Source organism: Necator americanus, chromosome IV, assembly GCF_031761385.1.
Source record: "Necator americanus strain Aroian chromosome IV, whole genome shotgun sequence".
Taxonomy (NCBI): Eukaryota; Metazoa; Nematoda; class Chromadorea; order Rhabditida; family Ancylostomatidae; genus Necator; species Necator americanus.
Genome location: NC_087374.1, coordinates 2974432 through 3002160, shown reverse-complemented (window position 1 = coordinate 3002160; position 27729 = coordinate 2974432). Strand labels below are relative to the sequence as shown.

The 27729-nt window shown below is 32.6% G+C and overlaps 1 protein-coding gene across 1 annotated transcript; it reads left to right on the top strand.

Moving 5' to 3' along the window:
• Positions 1–5649: 5649 nt before the first annotated feature.
• On the top strand, positions 5650–26674 carry RB195_000249 (uncharacterized protein; the record flags this gene model as incomplete). Its single annotated transcript, XM_064196486.1, has 18 exons — positions 5650–5748; positions 10108–10189; positions 10726–10896; positions 10968–11060; positions 13614–13714; positions 13791–13886; positions 15501–15655; positions 18554–18655; positions 19193–19315; positions 19820–19914; positions 20368–20423; positions 20501–20644; positions 22140–22229; positions 22879–22949; positions 23032–23205; positions 24681–24780; positions 25653–25817; positions 26525–26674. The coding sequence occupies 18 exons, from the start codon at positions 5650–5652 to the stop codon at positions 26672–26674; spliced, it is 2067 nt and encodes a 688-aa protein (XP_064052367.1).
• Between the last annotated feature and the right edge of the window lie 1055 nt (positions 26675–27729).

The window sequence follows — 27729 nt, the reverse complement described above, 5'->3', positions numbered from 1 at the left end:
TCATCTTCTCCTCAAATTTTCCTCCATGTCAAACGTATGATGCGCAATAAAAAAATTCTCTGCAGCCTGAGATGGAGCATCACTTAGCAATTACAGTAATTTTTAGCCCTTGAAATATAAAAAAATGGAAATTTTTCTGTAGGTGGATAAGACGTCACATCTCTTTATTCCAATCAATCGTGATGAGATGCAACTACAACTAAATTCCTTTTATTTTTCCGGGGTATAAAATACGAGTACGATTGCAACATTTCAATATTATTTTATTTAATATTTCTGTTCTATTTAGTACTTTTTTAAATTCATTTTAATTATTCGATATTTATTCTACCAATTATTAGTATTAAACTTGTAAGTATTTGTCTTATTTTCCAAATGGTAGTGTATCATTTGAAAAAAAAAAAAAAAAAAGAACAAGATAGGGGTTAAAATTAAAAGTTATTTATTTTTATTTATTATTTTATTTTATTATTTAGTTATTTTGTTGCAAACGAGGATATCATTTTCATTGTTGCCTGTAATAAAAATAATAATTGTACTTGTAATTGTAACCGTAACCTGCAATTTCTGTCTTGAAATAAATTTTACTTTCCGTCTGGGACCACCTGGAATCTGCATACTGCGTTTTGCAGCAGGAAATGCGGTTAAAGCCGCCTTTTAACTGTTATGTCGTACATAGACCTAACTCAAACAATTCCCTAAGTTCATATTTCAATCCGACGTCAAAATGAAATTTTCTAACCATTATAATCGTCATTTTTATCAGTTTCCTATATCTTCGTGTCGAAAAACATTTCCGATCTAAGGGGTATTTTTTAACGGTGAATAAGTGAAAGTTTAGGATACATGTTTAGTGAAATGGAGGTTTTCCACGTGTATTACAACAAAAAAAGGTTAAGGTTCAGCGAATTCGTTTTGCCTGATCTTTATCTGCATCTGTAACGTCAGCTGAAAGATCTGAAGTGATCTGTTGACGCCGAACAATATAAGAAACATGTCGGAATGTGGAAAGAATGCAGTCAGTATTCCGGCATAGAACCACTGGCAAGTGTAGATAAGAAATTCATCGACAAGTATATACAGCTCTGAATAGTGAACGGTTCGTTGATGTTCGGTTCGGTGTTTTTCCGAACCGTGAATCCGTGACGCAGATGATTCCGGATGGCGTAGAATTTACAACATTTCTTCCCATGCGCCATGTAAGGTCAAAAATCTGGAATCTGGAAATATGGATGAGGTTAGAAGATCAAACTACACTTCAGAACCAGCTACGAATGATGTCGTATTAGATATTAGCGCTAATTAATCACAACGTACATACGTAGTGCTGACATAAATGGACGATACCAAAACCAAAAGACATTTATGATAGCTTTCCGGTCGTTCTTATTCATGTATTCGTAGTAATAAGCTGTTCAGTAGTTAGTTGTAGTAATACTAACCAGAAATAATAATAATAATAATAAATAATAATAGTTGTTAAGGTTTTAATAATTGCAGTGAAACGCGTTGGTGCATCCAAAATGGATTGACGCGATACGATACGCCATTGACTTTATCCTTTATTTTTTAATAACAATAATAATAATAATAATAATAAATAGTAATAATAGTCGTTAAGATTTGAATAATTGCAGTGAAACGCGTTGGCGGATCCCAAGTGGATTGTTACGCCAGTGACTTTATCCTTTATTTTTTAATAAATAATTAAATTAAACTAAATATTTTTCAGTAATAGTAATAATAACAATAATAATAATAATAATAATAATAATAATAATAATAATAATAATGTAAAAAATAAAAAAAAAAAAAAAAAAAAAAAAAAAAAAAAAAAAAAAAAAAATAATTAATAATAATAATAATAATAATAATAATAATAATAATAATAATAATAATAATAATAATAATAATCGTTGAGGTTCGTTAGGTTTTTTAATTGCAGTAAAACGCGTTGGCGCATCCTAAGCAGATTGATGACTTCGTCAGTGACTTTGTCCTTTAATAATAATAATATTAGTATTAATAGCAATAATAATAATAATAATACTAAATAGTAAAGTCCTTTTAATCCTCCATTCTTTTAACGGAGCGGCTTCATACAGGTCACCTGTACCGACCGACCATTGCTTGCGTACGTGGAGCGCAAGTGCAACCACCATCGACTTCCCATCATCGATTGATTCAACTCTGAATCTACAAATGAGGTTAAGGGCATTCCGTTCAGGGATCGTTTTTTGTTGTTGGATTTCTCAACTAGTAGCTGAGGTTCCGGACAATGTGTCCAAAAGAGAACACGAATTACTTTCCTTACTCCGAGTCCAAAGGACGCAGATTATGAGCAGCAGATTGAACAATGCGCCTGACGATGCTCTACTTTACATCCACAAAGTGAAACGGTAAAAAGTGTTTCATTGGTGGAATTACGCGATAAAATCCTAGAAGTAGTGAAATTCACTTTATTCAGCCTCACGTCAAATACAGTAATAACTGATACAGTATTAAATTACACTTACAGAAGTAATTTTTGCTAGAAAACAAGAATGGAGCGGATCCGCGTTTTTTTTAAACGTTTTTTCCTCTGTAACTTGATTAATTTCTTTCTGTATCATTCATCAATCGATTCTCAATTGAATTAAAATAGGTAGATCTTACCATTTCCTGATAAGCTTCGGAAATTTTTTACAAAAGCACTTATTTTCTAATTTTTATGTCGTTAATACAATAGCACAATTTTTTTCTGCGTAATGGTACAAAGGCTTGGCCAAATCGGTGGTCCTCGTTCATCTCCTTTCTATAATCCTGTAGTATTTTGTGTTTTGCTGCCCAATAGTAATAAAGGGGAATCCAACATCAGAAATTCTCGGGAAATTTCCCTTCAAGGATTAGTGCGGTTGTTAGTGGTAGTACTGTGGCGACCTTTATTGTTGTTTTTTTCTTGTTGTCTGCCTGGTACACAATAAAAAAAGTGTACTGCGGAAACATTTATGGAAAGTTCATCGAAAATATTTTTTTAAAACTTTACAGCCACAAAAGAGTCTAAGAAAATGTTAAAAATAAAATAAATAAATAAAATACAAAATATATGTAAATCACTGTCTAATCTAACATACAATAGCATGTAGTGCAGTGTTTGATCTAACTATAAAGGACCATGCATCTTTCGATACCGAACTTATTGTTATGTAAATTTTTAGGGAGTATTCCAGATTTTAAAGACACCGGATCATTCGATTTCTTTCGCACAGTACCTTGAAATGGATATGAACGCTTCAATCGAATTTTCATCGCAATTTGTTGAAAATTACTGTTGAAAATTAATTATGATGGAAATTATTTAATCTACCATATCGAGTCATACCTTTTTACAATATTTTATCATTTTCAATGAAAAAATCTACTCCATTCTCGCGAAAGAAAAATTAAAAAATTATCGACTTATGCAAAATCTTCTCTTCTTCAGCCACTAAGAAACAATTGGCAACGATTTTTTTTTCTTTTTTTCTCTGCAACTTGATTCATTTTGTTCCGTATGATTAATAAATTGCCTCAGGATGACGAAATCTATCTTTTCAGCTCATTTTGACTTTGAAAAACTGGTCAATCTTCAATGTTTTCGTTATTTGTATGTTGTGTTGTGTTTATTGTTTATTCGTGTACCTAATTCTCCAAGTATTCTGCTAGAAGGAAAAAATATTCGACTGATGGTTCGACGAGAACGTTAATCTCTCTGTCTCGGTCTGTCTGTGAAAAATATATGTAATCCTGCACCAAAAATCTAAGTACATTTGCATTTTGATTCCGAAATCTTCATGAAAATTCATTATTCAACAGCACTCGACGACGAGCATACGACATTGTCTCTCATAATTCACGAACTTGTTACTGTTGTTTGTTCGACTCATAGGAAGGTCGGGTTGTACCTTTTTGGGAACATTTTTGGATTTTCACGTCATGTTTGTTAGATACCGGTAGAGATAACGGGGGGTCCTCCCTCCTGTGCCGGCGGTTCGCGTTCACCCAATTCTCTCGCGTTTTCTACGCGTATTGGGAGAATCATTGAGTGGAAGTGCGATGCGAATTTCAATAGCTTCTGTGTTTTACTGTTCGTCATTTGTATGGTCGTTCTCTCATTTTTAAGAAAGGAAACGTCTAGATTCCTTAAATTGAATCCTCTGTAGACTGACCCTTAGGATTATTTCGATTTTAACGACGTTTAGCTCAAATAACTTTACTATTTTACTGTTTTAGTTACGGTAGGAGCAGTATGCAAATTTCTTCTAAGCTAATTGATTCTGTCTTTTGTGCTCCAAACCTGATGATCCACTCTTCACATCGCTGAAAATCACTTCCGCCTCATCATTTGTGAATCAATCTATGAAATCCCAGCGTAAAACACACTTCGGGAGAATCAATATCCTTTATCCATTGATCACTTTCTATATGATAGGGCTTTCGTCAGTCTTTTCCCATCAGTATCGATCGATTCGTTCCATATTCGATTGTGAAGTCGATTGAAAATGATTTTATCCGCTATTGGAAATTGATGATGTTGATGTACTGTGCTCGTACAGGAAACTCCTGTTTTCATCCTTTCCTATTTTTTTCTTACCTCCTATCCTATTTCCTCTCGATGTGCTCACGTAGAGAGAAAAAAGTGCGGAACTTTTCAGCGTGTTTTTTTCTCGATATTTGCATAATACCCGTCATGGATCGAGTTCGACTCCTGTCTGCCTCCCGTCTACCTCCTGACATTCACTGATTTTCAAAGGCAGTTGGCTATTCGACTGTTCTTTTGACTGACTGTTTGTTCGACTGACAACGGTTTTTTCCTCTTGGATTTCGTAAATTTCATAGATTTTTCACCTACTAATCCACATTACTGAAAACAGTCATCCTTGTTTTTTCAGATGATTTTTTTTTCAGATTTTATGGATTTTTTTTTCGAAAATTTTATCCCTGAAGATTACCTCATTATAGCTCGAAATTCGAAAAGAAAGAAAATCGCGATGATTTCTTCCACTAATGTGGACTAATAGGTAACGCTGGTCCTTCTGGAATAACACTTAAGTCCGAGTTTCTCTCTCTCTCTCTCTCTTTTGTCCGAACACTTAAGTTTCTCTCCATTCTTTTCAGAAAAGAGAGAAACATAAGTGTTACAATTGTTTAGAAAAAAGCAATACTTCTGGATTCTTCCACTAAGAGTGCACATATTCATACACGGTACTCTTATCGCATCTACATATTTCTTTTCATTCCTTATTAGTGGGAATTTTCTTCCATGGACGTTTTCTTTAGCTTAGAATGTACATGCAATGTTTCCAATTATTTAAAAAAAAACTCTTATTATATTTATATATTTCATATTATATTTATATTTTATTTCATACTCTTCCTTGTCACTCTTCCTCATAAATCGAAGATTTCTTTTCTTCTGAAAGATTTCTTTTCTTCTTCTTCTTCTTCTTCTTTCTTTCTTTCTTCTTTTGTTTTCTTTCTGAATAACTCCGATAGTTGCGGGCGGGATTTCCCGGAAAAGAACAACGATCTCTCTCGGTTATTTACCGCCTGTTTACTATTAAGTTATTTTTCCACCGGTTATTTATGTTTGTTTATGAAATACACAAGTCTAGATAGAAATATTTATAGATGTGGCAGCAAAGATTTGCCTGTCTCCTATTCATTCTATTCTGTTACTCTTTAGCACATGAGGAGCAGGGAGGAAACGAGACGCAGACTCGTTTTCAGGTAAGTGCAACCGTAATCATCTTGTTTACGAAATTATTACTACTAAATAAATGATTTAAGTAATTTACTTTGGTTTATTACTAGTAAATACCCTAATTATTATTGTATTAGTTTTTCTATTCTATTATATTTATTATTAATTATATTCTTCTAACTTAGACTTAGTAGATTTTAGTTTTTTTTTCTCGATTCAATACCTAAAGAAACGACATTTTCTGGAATTCTCAGAAATTCCGGTTCCTATTTCCTAATATAGACACAAAAGCATTCTAAAGCATTACTCGAAGTACGGGTGTTCTTCCTGTTTTCCCCACTTGGAACTAAGTTAAGATAACAAAAACCGCTAGAAAAATAGTAATCCATAAAAAAATCCAAGAAGTTTCGGATGCAAGAACTTTTCAGTCGAGGACTAAGTCGAGGATTGAAAAAATGTGCTGCCGCTGCGGAAAAAAACCCACTTCGCCGCGACCTTCGAACAATCGACAAATAGAACTGAACCTAACTTTTCTTTTTTTTTTTGGAGGTAGCAGATAAGTTAGCAGATCTTAAAACTTTAAGCACTTTAAAAACTCTAAAAACTTAACTAACTTTTAAAAAATATAAAGGATAGAGTGATTTCTATAAAAAAAGCAAGTTGAAAATTGAAAATTGTTGGAGTTGCAATGGTTGTTTTTTTTTGTCAAAAATTGATTAACTTAAAAATACCAGTTCAGTACGATATTTGATCTATATATTTTTGATTTATATATTTTTCCGTCATGTTAGAGCAGATAACAGTAAACAATCATTCAATCATTCATCATTCATCAACATCAATCGAAATTAGTTCTATTACAATTAACTAATTATTTTATTAATTTAATATACATTTATAGTTAATGAATGTTTCATTAACTTGAATTTAATTTTGAGTTTTTATTAATTAAGTTATTATAATTATTTATCATTTCACTAATCAAAAAACTTGAAATTTTCTGGAGAGTTCCTCCAGAGTACTCTAGAATTAAGGGAGTGATATCTCCTGCATGAATGTCCATGCAACAATGGAGCGTTGAGAGTCGCGTTTTTTCTTCTTTTTTTTTTGATCGAGTAGTTTTTTTTTCAAATCTGGAAAATGCGATTTATTTCGGCGATGTCGCTTGGCCATGACGCCCGCAAATTTACTTGCGTGCGCTTTTTTTTGAGTCACATCCGATTGAATTTTTTTATATTTGACAGTCGGCACAGCGTTGATGATTTGGATGTTCTTACTTCCAAGGAAAAAAAACCCTGGAAGCGTGCCCCAGGAAAAGATTAGGAATGTGATGCAAAATTTTGATGAGAGATTAGTTGAAGAGGTCTGGATATGTGCTTGAGGAGGATGGAAATTTTCTGGAGTATAATTTTCGGTAAACAAATAACGAAGGTTAGTAATTAAACCTTACCAGCATGTTAAAACGTTTGTTACAAGTAGTTTTTGTGTTAATCTGTCGATGTTGATCTAACGATCCAAAAAGGAACAGAAATTAAATCCTCACAAAACGCCAAAACAGCATCTTATAAGGAAAATATATATAATAGGATAATATCTTATAAGGGAAATAAGAGTTTATTCTCAAATAACTGGCTACATAACGTTAAGTTTATTTATGTGCCAGTTTTTTTAAAATTTAAAATCCTTTACGTATCAACCTAATACGTTTTTTTTATTTTGGAAAGAAGCAAGGGTGTTATTATTTATTAGCAAGGGTACTATTATTTGAGAAAAATAATTTTTTTTTGTTTTGGCCAAGCTCATATTATCATATTTCAATGGCCTAAAAGTTTTCAGGTGACTAAAAATTTTGTCTTCATTTAAGCAACTGTTTTTACGTTTATACTTGCATGCAGTGCGCATCAACTCATTCACGATGTGATGCAACGTTAGAAATAATGACCCTCTGCAAGCAATAACAGGCGTTTCAGCTGAATTTAACGATTCAAGAAGGGAATCAACGTGATTTCTTCACAAATTTGGTCTTTCTTTTCTTTAGAAGAAGAAAAAAAACGATTGATGCTTTCTTCTTGATCGCTTGCGGCATAGAAATTGTTGTTTTCATCACATTTTCACTGATAGAACTCTGTTTAGGGAAATTTAAGGAAATTTAAGGAAAATGGAACTATTCTAAAGTTACTTTTTAATATATATTCTTAAGAAGGATCTGAGGATTGGAGTTCTCGGACGTCGCCTTAAATGGGGATCGTTTTCTTTAAATAACACTTTAAAGTACTTTAGGGGCTTCTTTGCTGTATTCCCTCTAAACTACTAGTTTTGAGGAGAGCCCGTAGAGGACGCAGATCAATCCGTAGATCAAAAATCAGGTTTTTTTGGACATTGAGCAACGATCTGACGCAACTATTATTAATTACACAACTGTCCAAAGGTCCAAATTACCGTATCACATGTGGAGAACCTGAAAAATAAGTGAATATCGACAGGAAACACCGATAACTGATCCAGGAGCTACATAGCCGCCGAGTTCATGGTTATTATTCATTGTGATGATATCTCCACAGCGAGCGGAATCAATTAAATTGATTGATCACCAATCGGGAAAGAGTTCTGGAAATATCAAGAAGATAAATGCTTATCATCACATCCTGGTCACACACTGAGGTCAATTTAACCGATTGATTGTTAGGTGAAGGAAGAATTTTGATCTAATTATTATCAAGTCAAGGATAATTGGCTAACGACTGTACGCATGTACGCAAAACGAACTTTTCTACCAGTAAGTACAACACCGCTACTAACTTCCGTTCCAAAATCCGTCTCCGATATTGGAAGTGGGCAAAAATGTGCTTTAAAAATATATTCAACAGCGTATGAGCAGCTGATTTCAAATGTTCTTCCTGAATTTAGTTTTGACAAATGTGTGGCTTAAAAAATATTAAAATATAAATATAAATAATATAAATAATAATATAAATAATATAAATAAATATAATATAAAAATAATAAAATATTTATAGGAAATAAATGCCCATCGTGGTAACCAAGGGGAACATTACATTACACCTCATATTTTTACAGTTAGAGCTACATTTTTCAACCACAAAAAAAACTCCACCCATTTGCTGAATGTTTTGCTGTTGCACGAAAATGTAATCTGGATCTTCGATAAATAAATTTACCATAAATATGACACCGACCTTGGGCTGTAATTGCTAGGTTATCTTAGAAATATTCGGTATTCTATAGTTTCTCAATTTTTCCATATTAAAAAACTAATAGCAATAAAAAAAACGGCAATAACAATAAAATTTTCAAAATTAAGGAGAGCAATCAAAAAAACTTTTTTCCAATCCATTTCTTCAATCCAAAACATATTTTTCTAGTTTATTTCTATTATTTTTTATTCTTTATTTATTCTTTATTTATTTTTATTCTCTTATTTTTTATTTCCACTTAAATCTACATTTAGTAGACTTTAAGTGTCCCATCTCGTGAATCACTCCCCGCTAACGAAATGTATGGGTCCTTTATGTGATTGAAAATATTACCTTATTATTAAAGGATGATCCATATTCATTTTTATCCAGGATTACACGTTGCCAACGCACAATTACAATGTCCTGTAACAATTCAAATGCTATTCTTTCTCCCCTGCTCCACTATTCATCTATTCGAATTGGTTAGAACTAACGGATTGATTTTGTTCTATTAAGAGATTCCCTGTATTTCCCAAAAAGATAAGCCCTGGCTCGATATCAAACCAACCTTATACAGTAACTTTACGCATCTGTATTCTAGAAAAATGGAAATAGATAAGTTAAAGTTAAAGTTTCTGGCGTTAATCAATTCGCTTGGGATGCGCCCCCACGTTCCCTTCAATTCAGAATCGTTTGAGGTTTACGAACGTGTATCTGGCCTATACAATGACTTGCAGTGGCTAGCCGATGTGTCAAGTCAGTGCTTTTATCCTCCCAAACAAGTCTGGTACCAATTTATCGACCCCGGAAGGATGAAAGGTTTGGTGAGCACTAGGACGGATTCGAACTTCCGATCGATTGTGCAAGAAGCGGAACCTCTAACCGCTTCACCCGCCCTGGAAATAGATAAATACAGATAATACATAAAATATGAATTGTTTTTATTTTTGAAAACATGTGCATTTGATGAAAAAAAAACAGCTTTATTCTCAGTTGTTCAATATTTTTTCAAAATATCATGCATTTATTTATTTATTTATTTATTTGAGAACACCATTGGTGTACCATGAAACAAAAAACAGGAAAAAGAAACACGGAACGGTAGAGCTGACTAGAATTTCGTCAACGTTACAAACAGAATCCTCTCTATTCTTGAATTTCCTCAACTGATGAGTTCCTACCTCACAGGTGGTCACATTTCGATGGGAAGCGAACGAAACACCATACATGATCGCCACATGGCTACTGCTTGCAGCTTTGGCTAAAATTTGTAAGTTATCCGTGAATTTTATTAAAAATTTCAATTTTCTTCTTTTCTTGTTGGAGACATTAGTTTTCTACTTTTTCCCTTACTTTTTTCCTTCTTGATATAGAGGATAGAAAATTGAACAAAAACAAAAACGAGATACGGTAGGTCTCTATTTTTCCTGAATATTCTTAAATGTTGTTGATACGAAAGATAGAAAATTGAAGTTGATCAATGATAATCCTCTGTCGCTACTGTCTCGTTCCTGAGGAGGTTCCTCTTTGCTCATTCCATGCCTCATGTCCATTTATCTGGAAATTCTATTGGAAAAATTTACGCTAGAACGATTTTTCATTTGCTGGAATTCTTTTTCTTTCTATTTTAATTTCCGTAAAGTAGCTGTATTGTTGGAAAATTTAAGAAAACACAGCCAAAAAAACAATTAAAAAAAACACAGCCTTGCCTATACGTGAAAGAAGGTCATCGCTGAGATGATACTTTCTATTGTTTTATTTCTTTTTTTTTCTTTTTCCATTTCTATTTCTATTGTTTTCTTTCAGTATTCCATTTATTCAAGCCAATTTCGAATGTGTTACCGGATTCATCGCTGCTTATAGCTGTAGGACTACTACTCGGTCTAATCCTCAAAGAATCAGGAGCACATATCACTTACTCCTTGGATTCTCATGTATTCTTTCTCTATCTTCTACCACCTATAATTTTCGATGCAGGTACTGTACTACTGTACTGTAAGCAGGTTTTTCTGTTGTTGCGGCCTTGTTCCGTATCCATATTTTTCCAGGATATTTTATGCCAAATCGTGCACTATTTGAGAATTTCGATTCGGTGCTCCTATTTGCTGTTGTGGGAACGATTTGGAACTGTATAGCTATTGGTAATGGGAATTTTCCACGAATTTTTAATAATAACTAGTTATTTCTAATAACATCTACCTCTCTATCGATTCCTAATAACAAATAATAAATAAATAAAAAATAACGAAGCAGCAACAAAATATAATAATGAAATATTCTAATAATCGATTCGATTGATCTATGCGAAGAAAAAACGCATTGATCCGAAGTTTAGACGGAAAATACATAAGTTCTAACAGGAAAACCAGTTCTACCGTCGTATCAACGTGTAAACAGCACGCTTACCCGATTCCTGCTGTCAGGGTTGTTTAATCAATCAATGTTCAATCATAAATACTGTTTAATGTATCGGGAAATGCTGGAGACTTTCCACAGTGAAAATTATTGCAAAAAATCGTTTTTTTTTAACTAGTAACATTTTGTCAGTAGAAGTGATTAAAATTGACGTATTGAATGAATTAAAATTGAAAAAAAATAAAATTGATAAACACTACTTTAAAGTGATTAAAATTGGTGAATTGAATTAATTAAAATTGAAAAAAATTAAAATAGATAAACGCTACGTATAACTGATTAAAATTGGCGAATTGAATGGATTGAAATTTAGAAAGAAAAATTAGAGCAATTAAAAAAAATCTGTTAGTAGCTCCGGAAATTATTGAAATCATTCAGATAGTGTAGAATCACCTGGATTACTGTAGAAAATTCACAATTTCAGGATTTCTATTTTGGAACTTTTAGAATTTTGTGATGCAAAACTATTACTTTTAATTTCAATTAAGTGGAGAAAAACAAAAAAAAAGCTGAAACCTTAGAAAACCTAATCGTCGCAAAATTGTTTTGCTGGAGAAAATTGTCGCCGGATGCACTTTTTTATTTGTTTTCGTAGGACATATTGATTTCTATAAAAAATTATTATTTTGGACTCTATTAGGTCGTTTGACGCTCAAAACTTTTTGAGATGGTAATCTTTCAATGTTTGGCCAAACCAAAAAAGCATAGACATGTGCACATGCTGAAGTGGGTCAAAAGAAATTCAGCGAATAACAAATGACGCAGCCTTTCTGAGGTATTTTAGAAAAAAATTCAATTCAAGTAAACTTTATATGTATGTATATATTAGGAAAGTGCATGGAGTGAATTTTCTAACAATATATAATAGTTCGTATTAAAATCTTATTTTATCGCTATAAAATAAAGCTAAAAATAATAGAACAAAAAAACCCTGAATTTCTTTTCCATCAATCTAACAGAAGGCATAATCGAATGAAAGTGTGTACTGCTGCCCTGAACTCGAGAATTTTGGGACCTCATTGGCCTAATTCAATTTATTTCACCAAATGATAATCACTAGGGTTAAATTGTTGGCTTAATTGTTAATAAAATATCGATGTTTGAAAAATCTATGACGGATCAGGGGCTCAGTGCTAATTTCGCCCTCTTCGCAACTCACTGATGTGACGGACATCGAGGGTAAATCGTCACGGACATCGCTGAAGCGAAATGAACTATTCGTCGATACTAAACAGGCTATAGCGTTAAAAACGTGTTCCTTAATGATTTCATGGAGGAATTTTTCAATCAACAGATGAGATGCACCAGAATTTTTTGTTTATTTTAGTTCAGAGGACAGGGAACAACTTTAGGCCTCAGGCGAGGCTGATCTGAAAATGAAAATCGTCTAAGGAGTGAGGAAATGATCCACCTTTTTAAATTTAAGTTTTTAATTTTTGGCTTTAATGACATACTTTTCATAATTAAGAAAGAATATTGAGATGCTAGCCCTTATTTTCGTTTTTGTTTTTTTGTTGCCTTTTTTGCTTTTTTTTGTATATATTTTCCATGATTCAGGAAGAACCCTGAGGAAGTACTTTTGTGTGATCAAATTCAGAGCAATTATCGCTCATTTCTCAAAATACTGATGATGTTCTCAGTGCTTTTTGGAACAAAAATGGAAAAATTCAGAAAAAAAAACCACGTTAGTCGCTCTCGTTTGTTTCTCGAGGAGGAACCTAAAAGAATAGATTTTGCATGATCATCAAATTCATTACGATCGATTCTTTTTTTTGAGATCGAATGATTCCATAAAGTTTCTTTTACGTAATGCTAGCAGGATTTTCCTACATGTCTCCATCTTCCTGCAATTTCTAGCTGAACCAGTTTTTATTCTAAAAATAAAAATTTAAGGAAGAAAAAAATACAGAAAATGACATTTAATCACTTTTCTTTTGACTTGATCTGTGACAACGATCTATAAAATAAAGCTAAAAAAAAAAAAAAGAGAAAAAAAACAAATTTTTTTTGCGCAAATTAATAAAAGGAAAAAAAAAAAAGTGGAAATTTAGGATTTCAAAAAAAAAAAAAAAAAATAAAAAATAAAAAAAATTAATTTAATTAAATTTAACAAGTCATTGATTACAATGTTTACTTAATTGATTTTTAAAACATCAACATTTGAGAAATCAATGACGGATCAATGATTATAGTACTTACCGTAACTGAACCAAAACCAAAATCCTATCATAAATACAAGAGTATAAATCATTCTGTAACGTATTGTGTTTATCCTTCAGGAAGCTCATTGCTGGCCCTTTCCAGCTACGGAATTTTCTCAATGGAATTTTCAACCACAGAAATCTTTGTATTCTCAGCGCTTATTTCAGCTGTTGATCCGGTTCGTTGGAAATTTTGTGTAAAAAAAGATTTTAATTAATTATTATTGTCATCTACAATTAAAATTCATATTTTAGGTGGCTGTTATTGCTGTTTTCGAAGAGATCAACGTGAATGAATTTATTTTTGTGAACGTATTCGGTGAAGCACTGTTTAACGATGGTGTTACGGTGGTAAGTACAGTAAACAGGGTGTTTTGCGGTGAAATGATAGTCCAGGAAAGAGATTTGACCTTTACATATTCGATCTGGTTCAGAAAAAGTGAAAAGTGCCCTTTTCCGTCATTTGTTAGGCGAGTTAATGACCACATGGGACACTACAGTACAACAAATGGGACCAAAAACGCTTGAGCGCTCTTCTCACGCTTTGTCCTTTGCGGTCATTCTCGTGATATCGTCATCATCATCATCATCATGATTGGAATTCGCAATCAATCAATCAATCGACCTGGGTCATATATAAACGCTAAAACCGGTTTATGACGTGGGAGAATAATCACTTTTTCACGATCATCATGTAGACCTGCGAGGGCGAACGTGTGGGAAAAAAGTTTTGTCTGAAGGTAATTCTTGACTTCCAGAAAACATATCAGGAAAATATAACTTGGATTAGAAGAAATAGAAAGAGTTTAGAAATTCATACTTATCCATTTATTTACATACTTTTATTGTGCACCGAGAAAAAGAGAAGATAAATAATAGAAAGATAAATAAAAGAAGATAAGTGGTTCCGAGCCGCTGGAAACAACACATCAGAAAATTGTAACTTGAATTGGATGAAGTGGAAAGAGTTCAGAAATTTTGTTTTTATTCATTTATTTACATACACCGCACCGAGACGAGAAAAAAAGAAAAGATAAACAAAACACACTTTTTCTGAACCAGAACAAAAAAAAAGCAAAAATTCCGAAAAAAAAATCGTTACTCAATTTATTGCCAATGGAAACCTGGCGGATTCTTTTTTGTGACGAATATAACGTCAAATAATAATAATAATAATTATAATTACAATAATAGTAATGATAATAATAATAATAATAATAATAATAATAATAATAATAATAATAATAATAATAATGTCGTTTTCCTATCAAAGAAACGCACTGAGCCTGATTAGCAAAAGTTCTGAGCCAGGACAAAAAAAAAATAAAAACAGCGAAGTTTCCAGAAAAAAAAAATTGTCACTCAATTTAGTGTCAGTGGAACCCGGCACAGTCCTTTGTTTAAGTGACAAATAATATCACGTCGAATAACGTAATAATAATAATAATAGCAATAATAATAATAATAATAATAACAATAATAATAATAATAATAACAATAATAATAATAATAATAATAATAATAATAGTAATAATAATAATAATAATCGTTGTGGTTCGTTAGGTTTTTTAATTGAACGCGTTGGCGCATCCTAAGCAGATTGATGACTTCGTCAGTGACTTTGTCCTTTAATAATAATAATAATAATAATAGTAATAATAGTAATAATAATAATAATAATAATAATAATAATAATAATAATAATAATAATAATAATAATAATAATAATAATGTCGTTCATGTCGTTGAAGAAAGATAGTTTATCTGAGCCAGGACAAAAAAAAAAACAGTAAAAGCAAAAATCTCGGAAAAAATGTTACTCAGTTTATTGTCAATGGAATCCGGTGGATTCTTTTTTTGTGGCGGAAATAACATCAAATAATGAAATAGTAATAAATATATAAATAGACATAATAATAAATAAAAAATAATAATGTCATTCTCCAACTAAAGAAAATCATTTAGGTTTTATATCAAATGTTCAAGAGTTTCACTCTTATTGGACCCGATCATCTGATGCCCGTCGACTATGCGGCCGGGGTTCTTTCATTTTTCGTGGTCGCTTGCGGTGGAGCAATCGTCGGCATCATTGCTGCATTCCTTGTCAGCTTAGTCACTAAGTAAGTGGATTTTACTACATACCTCGGAAAAAAGTCAAAACTAATAGAACTTAAATAATAAATAGAATAAACAACGGACAATCTGATAAATAGAGAAATAACCAGTAAATAAAATAAAAAAATGAATGAAAACTAATAAAAAAAACTAATGAATACCTTAACCACCTCGAATAAAACTGGTGAATACCTTAACCGCTTGACGGTGTGGTATTCATTAGTTTTACAATGTGGCTCACCTATGAGCTAAACACTTTTCAGAGGGATATGTAGTTTTCATCCTCACTTTTCTGGAAGTTTTCTTGTGCTCATTATTACTTATTATTAGTATTTATTAGTATTATTTATTATTATTAGTATTATTATCATTAGTATTAGTATTATCAATATTTAATTAGTATTATCACTAGTATGTTTTTGTACTTGATAGGTTTATTATTTTTTTACTATTATTTCTTTGTACAAATACAGCTCGTAAATTGGATTGGTGCCAAATATGCAAAAATGCGATGTCGTCAATGGAAATAAATAAATTTTCAATAGAGAATAATAATTAAATACTTAATAAATTTTTAAATAAGTACAGCATCAGCAGAACTGACGCTATTAATCGCCTGATAATTAATCATTTCTTCTGTTTTCTGGATAGAATGTGTGTGAATTCATCCGAACGTGTGTTTGCATCTTATCAGAAACATCTTCGCCGAAAGATTTTAGATAATTTTATGAAATTGCCGTTTGTAATGGACCATGTAAGAAATTTCCACCACTTCGAGAAAAATCCACGAATTGGCGATCAGTCGTGAACGAATGCAAGTAGCCAGTGTAAAATAAAGTAAAAAATAAAATTAAATAAAATTAAAATAAAATAAATAAAAAATGAGATTAATAAATATATTCCAATAAAATATAATATAAATATATTACTAGACCAGCCATTAGAGGGAAAATATACTATTAGACAAATATTAATGAATTGAGAACAGATCAAGAGATCCTTGACCTCCTATGTGAATCTCTACGATTCTCCTTCTATCGTTTGCTAAAATTTTTTTTTTGAAATCTACTTTGAGTTTTCTGGGAAATTTCCACAAAACTGCTTTTACGAATACCTGAGAACCAATACATGTAATGGTATCTTAGAGCGGAACCGGTTTCTCGTAGAAATTACTAAATGTCGATAAAAAATAACTAAATTTTTGTTATCTTCTTTGGGAATCACTTTCAAAGAAGTTCCCTGAACAAATATTCGATGAACTGTACTACTTAAATTACAAATTTGCGAAATTTTGCAACTTGAGACAGGCAACTTTAGACATGCAACACCATCCTGTTAAAACTTTTTTTTTAAAGAATTTGAGTCTGGGACTCATTCGTGAATGGCTTGGGACAGCTTTTTTAAGGGTGCGTTAAGAAAATTTTAATTCTCTGTTTCTTCAACTATTAGGTAAAGTTTGTTATAGGAATGACTGATTGTGAATAAAAGTAGCTCAATTTTTGTCATCTTCTTTGGAAATCACCTTCAAGAAGTTTCACGGACAAGTATTCGATGAACTAAATTATCTGAATTACAAATTTGCGAATCTCTGGAAGTTAATTAGAAAAAAAAACCACCGTATGAATACTTTTTTATCGGAGTTTGAGTCCATAAAGAAATGACACGGGATACCTTTTCCTGGGGTTGGGGCAATTTAGGTTCTCGGCCCCTTTAGTGGGCAAAGATCGACACTTAATTTCTAAATACCACACTGAACGAAAAAGAAATAGCGCCTGTAAATCCAAGAATCAGAGAATATGAGGAGAAGCCCAGACTCAGTATTGAACATCCATACCACTCGTTCCCTCATAAAATTGAAAAAATGGACTCATTAAGCCTTTTATCTCTTAAGGATGGATGATAATGGATGATAAATTGGCACCAGACATGTCTGAGAGGATTAAAACACTGACTTGACACATCGGCTAGCCACCGCAAGTCACTGTATAGCCCAATTACACGTTCCTTAGAGAGAAAATATATAATTAGACAAATATTAATGAGCCGAGATATGAACAAGAGACCCTTGACCTCCCATGTGCATTTCTATGACTCTCCTTCTATCGTTTGCCAAAATTTTTCTTACAAAAATTTGGCAAACGATAGAAGTTTGAAATCCCCTTTTTCAGTTTTCTGGGAAATTTTAGCAGAAATTCTTTTACGTTCGTAAAGACGTTCGTAGACCTCAAACGATTCTAAATTGAAGTGAACGTGGGGGCGCATCCCAAGCGGATTCATACGCGAAGGACTTATATTTATATATATTATTATTATTTATTACTTATTATCATTATTTTTTAATTTAGTTTTTTTTTTGACTTGAGTACCCAGGAGGTATCTGACAGCAACATCTTTGCCATGAACATGTTAGTGACGTTTATTAAAGACGTTAACAAAAGTGGACCGGTTCAAAGATTTAAAACCCCATTACACTTCAGTACAAAAGCATCGAACACTTTATAATTCGTTGAATACTAAAAAAAAATAAATACTCCAATTAAGACGATTACACTCTTTAAAATTTTAACTTTAAAACTTTAAAAAAAGGTAAAAAAAGATATAGCGTGGAATGATGAACAAATATGTAGAAGTATGTACATATATGTACGGTATGGTACGGTATGGTACGGTATTTACGGTATATGTACGGTGTAATGTGTGAGGAAGTAAGTAGCATAGAAAGCAACTATTACTAAAGAGAGATGTAGTAGCAGTCGGTAAAAGGTTTCGCTGTGGCTGCACGATCGATAGTAGGTTGGTTGGTTCGAGACCGTCCCAGAGCCAACAAAGCCGGATGAAAAAAAATCCCGATTTATAAGTACAATGCTTACATTTCACCTTTTCTTCACGCTTTTTTTTTTCAGGTACACAAATCAAGTTCGAATTTTAGCGCCAGTCTTTATATTCGTGATACCGTATATGGCATATCTTACGGCAGAAATCACTTCATTATCTTCAATCATAGCGTTAGTTCCGTTCAGGAGTTTTCCTTGGGTTTCATTCGATGGGTTTCGTTCCAGAGATTTCCTCAATGGATTCATTAATTGCTGCGAAAACCTACTGGAAAATATGTGGTTTGGTAGGGTGTGGATTACATATATTGGCGTAGCCCCGATCATCCTCCGGATTGTCCCGAAAAACAGCGTGGGAAAGCGCGTTTTTTCCTACGAGGAACGTGAAAACGCGTCGCGGTTGGACGCGCTCCGTAACCAGAAGTGAGCGTTCAAAAATCGATGAAGTTTTCTTAGCAGCTTATTCATGTGAAATTAATGAAAAGGCTATTGAGGGAACCGGAGCGTGTACAAACGTAGCGGAGCGTTCTAGCGCACCTCGTGGGAAATGAGCTGGTTCCCACGTCGTTTTTCAGGGAGATTAAGGAAAATTGAGTGGGGCCACGCCAAATACTCTACACACCCCGAGCTCTACATTCTCCTTCAGCATCGCTATGCAATTTTCATGATTTTCGTTGCCTTTGATAAATCCTTTAAAAATTTCTTATTCAGAATTGCCGTCTGTGGAATGGTGATGAAACAGTACGTGAAGGGGAACATCACCACAGCGGCAGCGAACTCTGTGAAGTACTTCATCAAAATGCTTGCACAATCCTCAGAAACAGTCATATTCATGTACGTTTTCGATATTTTCCCAGGAATTTTCCGCTATAGCTTTCATGTCAGAGAAATAATTAGTAAAGAAATTCTTGGAAATAAAAACAGGAGGTGTTTTCTTAGGATGAGTACCTTTTTTGGAACTTTACTCTACCAAATACCTTTAAAACTAGAGTTCACTTGGTAACAGGATCTGTGTTGTTGAAGAAGATTTCCCGAGAATATCCTAGAAATAATAAATACTGTCTCGCTCCTCAAAACAAATACTGTCAATCATTTTGAGTTTATCATTTTCACCCTTCCGGATTTTATATGCACTATGTTAAGTAAAAAACGCTAAAAAAATTAAAAAAGTAAAAAAAAAAACCAAAAAAAACCACCTAAGTAAAATATAGAAAAAAGTCTTTTTAGGACGTTTTTTCCTCGTCATCACTCAGGGCCCTCAGTAAAATAAAAAGGAGCGAATAAATAAAATCAATGGATAAATTATAAGTAAGAACTTAATCGATCTATACCTTTAAGGTTTTTGGGACTTTCAACGATGTACTCAAATCACTATTGGGACACAGCTTTCGTGGTCGCCACTGTTGGTTTTTGTCTTCTTTTTAGGACAATCGGTGAGTCCAGCAGTAACCTCTTCATAATTTCAAGTTTTCCCTTCCACAATTCTTACGTTTTATGAGGAATCAAAATTGCTGTTAATTAACTAACAATTAATTAATTAATTACTAATTAACTAACCTCTCAACATTAAGCACTCCTTTCCATTAAATGATGCTTATTATTATTATTATTATTATTATTATTATTATTATTATTATTATTATTATTATTATTATTATTATTATTATTATTATTATTATTATTATTATTATTATTATTATTATTATTATTATTATTATTATTATTATTATGAAGATTATATCATACTATTATATCATACCACCATGTATTATGAAGACCTCAAAGAAATGTACGCGCCATGCTAATTGAAAATAATACAAATATAATAAATAAATAAATAAAAACACCACAACAAATGTATATAAAATAAATTTATGCACTTGCAGGAGTCCTGGTGCAATGCTTCTTTTTGAACAAGTTCAGGCACAAGAAATTCACGAAAGTACGTTTATATGTCCACAATTTATGCTGACTGCTGATCACCTTTGAACTAATCTATAATCAATAAAAAATTTACAGGTTGATCAGCTAATTCTGTCATATGGTGGTCTTCGTGGAGCTATTGCTTTCGGTTTAGCTATATCAATTCCGGAAACGATTATGGCGAAGAAGATGTTTGTTACAACTACAATCGTTGTGATTTTCTTCACCGTATTTCTTCAGGTATCCTCCTACAGTATTCCATTGTCTTTATGTGCACTATTAAACACGGACAGTATCCTAATCTCCCAATCAAACCCTTTTTTCTGGGTACGCTCTTTAGAAACACCGTAGCCTTAAGAAAACACAGAACTGACAATGAGATGACCTTTATGTCGTAGATGACAAAATAAAATAAATTAAATTAGAATTAAATGAAATGAAAAATCACACTTTGCGGAAATAACACATATGACAACTTTAGAGAATGTTTAAATGCTAAATCCTTGAATCAGCCGGCAACGGTGGCCCTCTGCAATCGTAGAGCAGCAGAACTACATCCCCTATAATTAAATATAATATAATTATATAATTATATAATTATAATTATATAATAATTATAATTAAATAAATAATATAATATAATATAATTAAATATAATATAATTAAAATTAATATAATTAAATAATAATATAAATAATATATATAATATATATATAATTAAATATAATATAATAACTATAATTTTGCCTACGAAATATTGACCAAAAGGATTCATCCACCACCTACTGCAAACCATCCCAAAAGTCGACGTTGGCACATTATTTTAAGATTTCCCTACTATTTTTTAGAATTCCAGGCTTAGACTTAGTTCATAAAGTATCAAGGCGTCATAAATCCGAATACCTTGCAAATCTTTCAAAGTTTTTTTTTTGAAAAAAAAAATATTCCAAAATTCCTCTAATCAGACCAATTGCAAATTGCTGTTTTTTCAAGCTCTTCATTTTCAAGCTATTTAAAAGTCTGCTCCATACTCTACAAAGAAGGATGACTTCTCAGCAGTTAAGGATAGTTAGGTCATAGGATTGGAAAGTTTATGACAGCAGAAAATTCTAATAAATGAAGGAAAAAGCAATACAAATATACGTCCTGTTACTAGTTTCCAGCGTATTACTTCCATCAAGTTTTATCAATCGGAGAAATCCAGGATTTGCAAGTAATTGGGGTATCAAAGAGCTCAGAATGACCATTCTCGGATAACGAATGTCGGAAAATGCACCCTTTTGAGAAATAAAAGCGGACCTTCCAATTTTCCTTCTATTCCATAGCAGTACAGTGTAGCTCTGAAAGTTGTGGTAGGACGGAAGAGATGAAAAATGAAAAATTAATTGACATACATTTGGCCAAAATGTACTCGTCTGCAAGCCAGCGATGTAACAAAAAGAAATTCTTAGGGCATATCGTTTTCGGTATTTGTGATAAATCCTGGAAGGAACCGAGTCCAATTCTTCTTTTTAAAATCCATTTCTACAAGGATCTGGACGTCTCACGACGCGATATTCCATTGAGGATGGATTTTCCTGAGGGCACAAAGTACAGTAGAAATGTAAAAGTTCATTTGGTCAATAGGCCAATCATGTGGACAACATTGATCACCATAAAATCACTATCGTTTGATAAATTTATTTCGTTCGCAAAAAAAGGCGTTTTACAAATCTTTCAAAGTTTTTTTTTCTAGGGAATCACCATTCGTCCACTTGTAAATTATTTGAATATTGAAACTAAGGAGGATCGACCGGTGACAATGACTGAAAGTGTATATAATAAGGTAAGGAAAGAAATTTTTGTATTTTTACTCATACTCATCTTAGTTCTCATACTACTTTTATTACTTTAACATATTATTATTGTGAAAGTTCTAATAAACAACAACAAACAACACATTATCGTATTATTATTTTACTATTAATACACAAATATTAACTATTACATACATATGACTATTTTATTGATATTTTATACTTTTTATGACTATTTTTTAATGATACTCGTATTATTTTGCTATTACTGATTCATTTTATTATTTTACAACTAATACTCTGTTAATTCACTATTATTATTACTATTATTACTACTATATTATTATTACTATATTATTATTACTATTATTATTATTATTTTAGTATTATTTCTTATATTACTTCACTAATACTACTACATGTTATATTGTTACCATTTTATTTTATTATTTTACAATTATTACTCATATTATTTTACTATTACTGTTACATGTTACTATTTTACTACTTTTTCTCGTACCACGTATTTTACCACATACTACTGCTATTACATATTATTTTACTACTATTGATCATATCACTTAACTATTACTATTATATATTATTATTTTATTATTATTACTCACATTACTTTCTTATTACTATTTATTATCTGCTTGCTACTTATCGAAAATTCAGTATCTCGACTACATGATGTCTGGTCTAGAAGATATTGCGGGTCAACAGGGTCATTACTCCCTTATAGATAAGTAAGTTGTAACAATTTTCCGCTTTGAGTTTGAAAACTTGGGAAATTTTCATAAAATTTTCAAAGGATTCAGTGGATTTCAGTTTCGAGCGATTCAACGCGAAAATTCTACAACCCATACTAATGAGAAATGAGAAGAAGAAAAATTTCGACGCCTCTACAATTGTTCGTGCTTATCAGAAAATTACGCTTGAGGACGCTATGAATCTCACTAAACTTCAAAAAGCCGAACATAAAAGGATATCCGCGTTACGAGAGTGAGTTTCTTTTTTTTTTCTCAAGAAAAAAAAACCGGAAATAATAGATGACGTAAGCAGTAATAAGCATTAAACCCCACGGATTAGAAAAAAAATTCGATAAAAACTGAACATTTTATTTCTCTCACACTAAACATTTCATGTACACATTTGGTGACCCCTGGAATTTTAGCTATAAAGTGGTAATGGAAGTTTGGGTCTCCTTAAGATACCATACCATGAAATTAACGATGTTGAATCTTTCCACGAAAATATAGAAGAGTTAAAGAAGGAGGTTGCGAGTATGATCGTATCCGCGCTTAATTTCTCCCAATGATCCCAAATAACGGCGTGGAAAAATGGCTTACTGTACGATTTTTCCTACGAAGCATCTTATAACGTCGCCTTTTGCATACGCGCCGGTTCTTTCAGCAGCCTATCCATTAGTTTTAATCGTAGTCCACATCTCTACTCCTATCTCTTCGTTGCGAGATCCCAAAGGCATTTTCAATCTCACGTTTTCTTCAACGAATATCAATTCTTACTCTTTTTTTTTGTAAATGTGTTTCTTCCAATTTTTGCGACGAAAAATTTTTTGCTCTTTTTTGAATTAAATATCAGATTCAAACGTTTCCAATGAGCGTTGCATTGAAAACGATTGTCTGGTGAACTGTCGTCTGATTTTTTTCTTACCGTATCCTTAGACACGTCATCCATTTTACATCAGTTCTGAGGCGTCCGTAATCATGAATTGCTACGTTTGAAATGTGAACACCATCTGTGACAAGTTTGATCAAGAATGGATAATCGATTATGAGAAAATAATGATTTTTAATACTATGGAACAGTAGCTAATTTCTACTATAGTTTGTCTACAAATAATCGAGAAAATCAATTAAAAATGATTAATAATTAAGAGAAAATTTGTCGAATTTGCGCAGCATAAAATGAAAACTTTTTGTCGGGAAACTTTGTTCAGTGAATTATTTCCTATCTTTCTCGTGCTTCCATAATCGTCACAAAATCGAGTGTAAAAGACGCTGTTCTTTACGACGGCTTCGGCAGCAACGCGGCACCTCTTTGCACGCGCCGCATCCACGTGCGAGCGGTCAAAAATCAATGGAGTTTCCTCATCAGCCTACTCAACTGAAACCAATGAATAGGCTCTTGAGGAGACCCGAATGTAATCATAGAGGACCGTTCTAACGTGCCTCGTAGGAATTAAAGCGGTTTCCACGCCATTTTTCACTGCGATTAGGAAGAGATCAGGGGGCCAACCCGGGTCCCGCAATCTACAACCTATCTCTAGCTTCCCCCCCAAATAGTTTCCTGCAGATTATAATTTGTATCTAAGGTTGTATCCTTGATCTTAGTACATAGTCCTTGGGTTGTAAACAAAATAACGACGAAGTTTGTGTTTAGAAGTCATGTCAAACAGTAAATTTAAGGACGAATAATTCTTAGCCGTTCAATTTGAGCTAATCCATTGCTTTAAGGCAAGAGTTACGCGGAACATACATCAATAAAGCATTCGAGAAGGATTTGCCAAAGGATAACAACATGACCGTCACTCCTCAAGGGAAGCAACTCGAAAAGGTCAGTGATTTTTCCGTTATCGCTATATTTCTGGAAATCGAAACGTCGGGTAGGATCATTAGCACCATATTCATTGTTGAAAAAAAGCTGTTGGTTCTAATCTAAGGACAACCTGGGGAATTAAGTAAACATAAGAACAGCTATAATTAATAAAGAATAATTAAATTAAGTTAAGAATTAATAAAGAAGATCAATACCAATCTTGGCTACAGCTCAAGAAAATCAGTTAAAAACAGCAATGATTGTTTGAACGTAAATCACTCATTAAAAATTGTGACTCTAAATAACCGATTTATAAAATTCGGGACTACCGACATACATAACATGAACTTCCAGAGATTTATTAACCATAACAGATAACTTTTGCAAAATTCCATTCAATCTTCAGCTGGTCAAGATTTTCGAGGATTTCTTTCTGGATCTTCCCAGAAAAACACTGAACAGAGTCAATTAACTAAGTTCCTATTATGGGGCCTAAAATGGGAAGAAGAGGAGTCCTGTGAACTCATTTCGCAGTAGACGAAACGCGAGCTTAAGTAAACATAAGAACAACAATCCTGGAATCCGAGCTGGGTGATCCACCGACCGTAATTGACTCTATACTTCTAGAATTGAAAAGTGGAAAAAAATCCCGAAACAACAGCAAAGACACAGAAAAACAAGAAAAACAAAACAAAACAAAAACAAAAAGTGCACGTCAAACATTTGCTCTGAAGATCACGTGGTACAGATTCGATTCCTGAATTTTTTGATCTACCCACTACTGTTTTCTCCTCTTAGTTTAACTAATGAATTTTTTAAGGGATTAATTTGTTCTTGATTTTAATTAATTAATTAATTTGTTTTAACGAATTATTAGCTATTTATTTTAGTTTCTTTCAACCGGTGAAAATGTGGACAGTTTGTACGCGTTGTTCAGTGATCTTCTGAATAGAAAGCTGAAGGAATTGAATACAACCAGGGATGAGGTGTCAAAAGAGACAGGAGATGATATTCAGGATGATTATATGCGTGAAATTACAACCGCCAGCAATGCGGTATGGTTCTTTTTCATTCGGTTTTTTTTAAATCAAGCGAATTAATTCTTTATTATTATTTATTTTATTTTTGGTGTTTTTATATTTTTTGTATATATTATATTATACAAAATATTTTATTATGTTGTTAATATTATTATCATTAATTTATTATTTGTTATTATTATATTATATGTAATATTGCATTTGTTATATATATATTATTTTCTATTATTTTTATATTTTTTAAAATTATTTTTTAATATCTTTATTTCTATCAGTTGTTGATTAGTTAACTTGTTTTTGTTTATATTATGTTTGGTACACATATTATTTTATATTTTTTAATACTTCTTATTATTTTTTATGTCATTATTTTTATTCGTTGTTGATTGGTTAATTTGTTTTTGTTTTATATTCTAGTTTTTCTTTAGAATTCCCATCAATTTTAGATCTGGTTGTTTTCATCTTTTTTTATAATTATTTTTTATTTACTAGTCAACTTGTTTTTGGTTTAATATTTTAATTTTTCTTTAAAATTTCCAGTAATTTTAGGACTAGCTGGGCAAAACAGATTCTCCTGTTCTTACAAAAAAATAAAACTGAACTTTTTTCTATGGCTAACGATTCGGATCAAAGACATTTTTGCTGGAAAAACCTCTTTAAAAAAAGTAAAAAAAAGGAAAACCAGAGGAAAAGAGGAAGTGCTTGTAAATTTTTTATTTTAGGGATCAAATACCAATATTCGACAATCATTGACGAGTGAAACATTACAAGTAAACGATCCGTACAGAAGAGGAGGTAGACGGCAAAGTACCGGAGGAATGCGAGAAAATAAAAGGAATAGCTTTCAATGGACGGATAATCACAATGTATGACACCGAGTGTCGGTGTCAATGTCTCTCTTACGTCCTTTACATTAAAAAATACGCATAAATTGTGAATACTGTCTATAGACAAGTATAGTCGGGTCAAACCAGCAGGAAGCGCGGTGCTTGGTTGCGTAGGTGGCTGCGTTGCGGTGGAGCGTAGCGGCGGTTACGTCAATCAACGTGGGACCATTGCTTGCACCAATCATCGCCGCTGCATTTTGCGATGGTCCCACGTCGATCAGAGCCGCTACGCGATCGCACCGCGTTCTTCATGTCGTTTTCACCCGACTATAAGTTAGAAATCTAAAAGTATCCAAGTTCGAAATCCCAAGCGGCTGCACATCCAATGTGTACATTGAGGAATATTTTCAGTGAAAAATTATTATTATGATATCAACTAAGCCCAATTTTGTTTATTCTGTGCTTATTGTTAATTAAATTATATGTGCTTTGCCTTCTAGGTGCTATGACAATGATTCTTCTATATTTTATAGAAGCTAGTTCATGTCAATGAGCTTTTTTTTCGTTTGAGAACGTTTTACGGCATTGATTACAAAATTTACATTTCTTCACTTTTAGTAGCACCCAAAGAATTCTAGAACAATTCATTTTGTTCGCGAGCGGCAAAAACGTCATTGTGATTGTAAATAAAATCTTTCTTCTCTTTCAAAACTTGTTACTGGTAGACTTCTTTGATGCTGAAGTGAGGTACAAAAACTGAGAAATAGTTTTTTCTACTTTCTACACAGAGTATTTTTCGAGTTATTATATTGTTATTGTTAACGTTGCATGGCCGGGTGTAGTGCAGTCGGTTAGAGGTTCCACTACCTGTATGATCGATCGGAGGCTCGATTCCATCCTAGTGCCAACCAAACGTTTCCCTCCGGGTCGATAAATCGGTACCAGACTTGTCTGGGAGGATAAAAACACTGACTTGACACATCGGCTAGCCCCTGCAAGTCATTGTATAGGCCAGTTATACGTTCGTGAACCTCAAACGATTCTGAATTGAAGTGAACGTGGTGGCGTGGGTCCTAAGCGGATCGAGTGACGCCAGACAC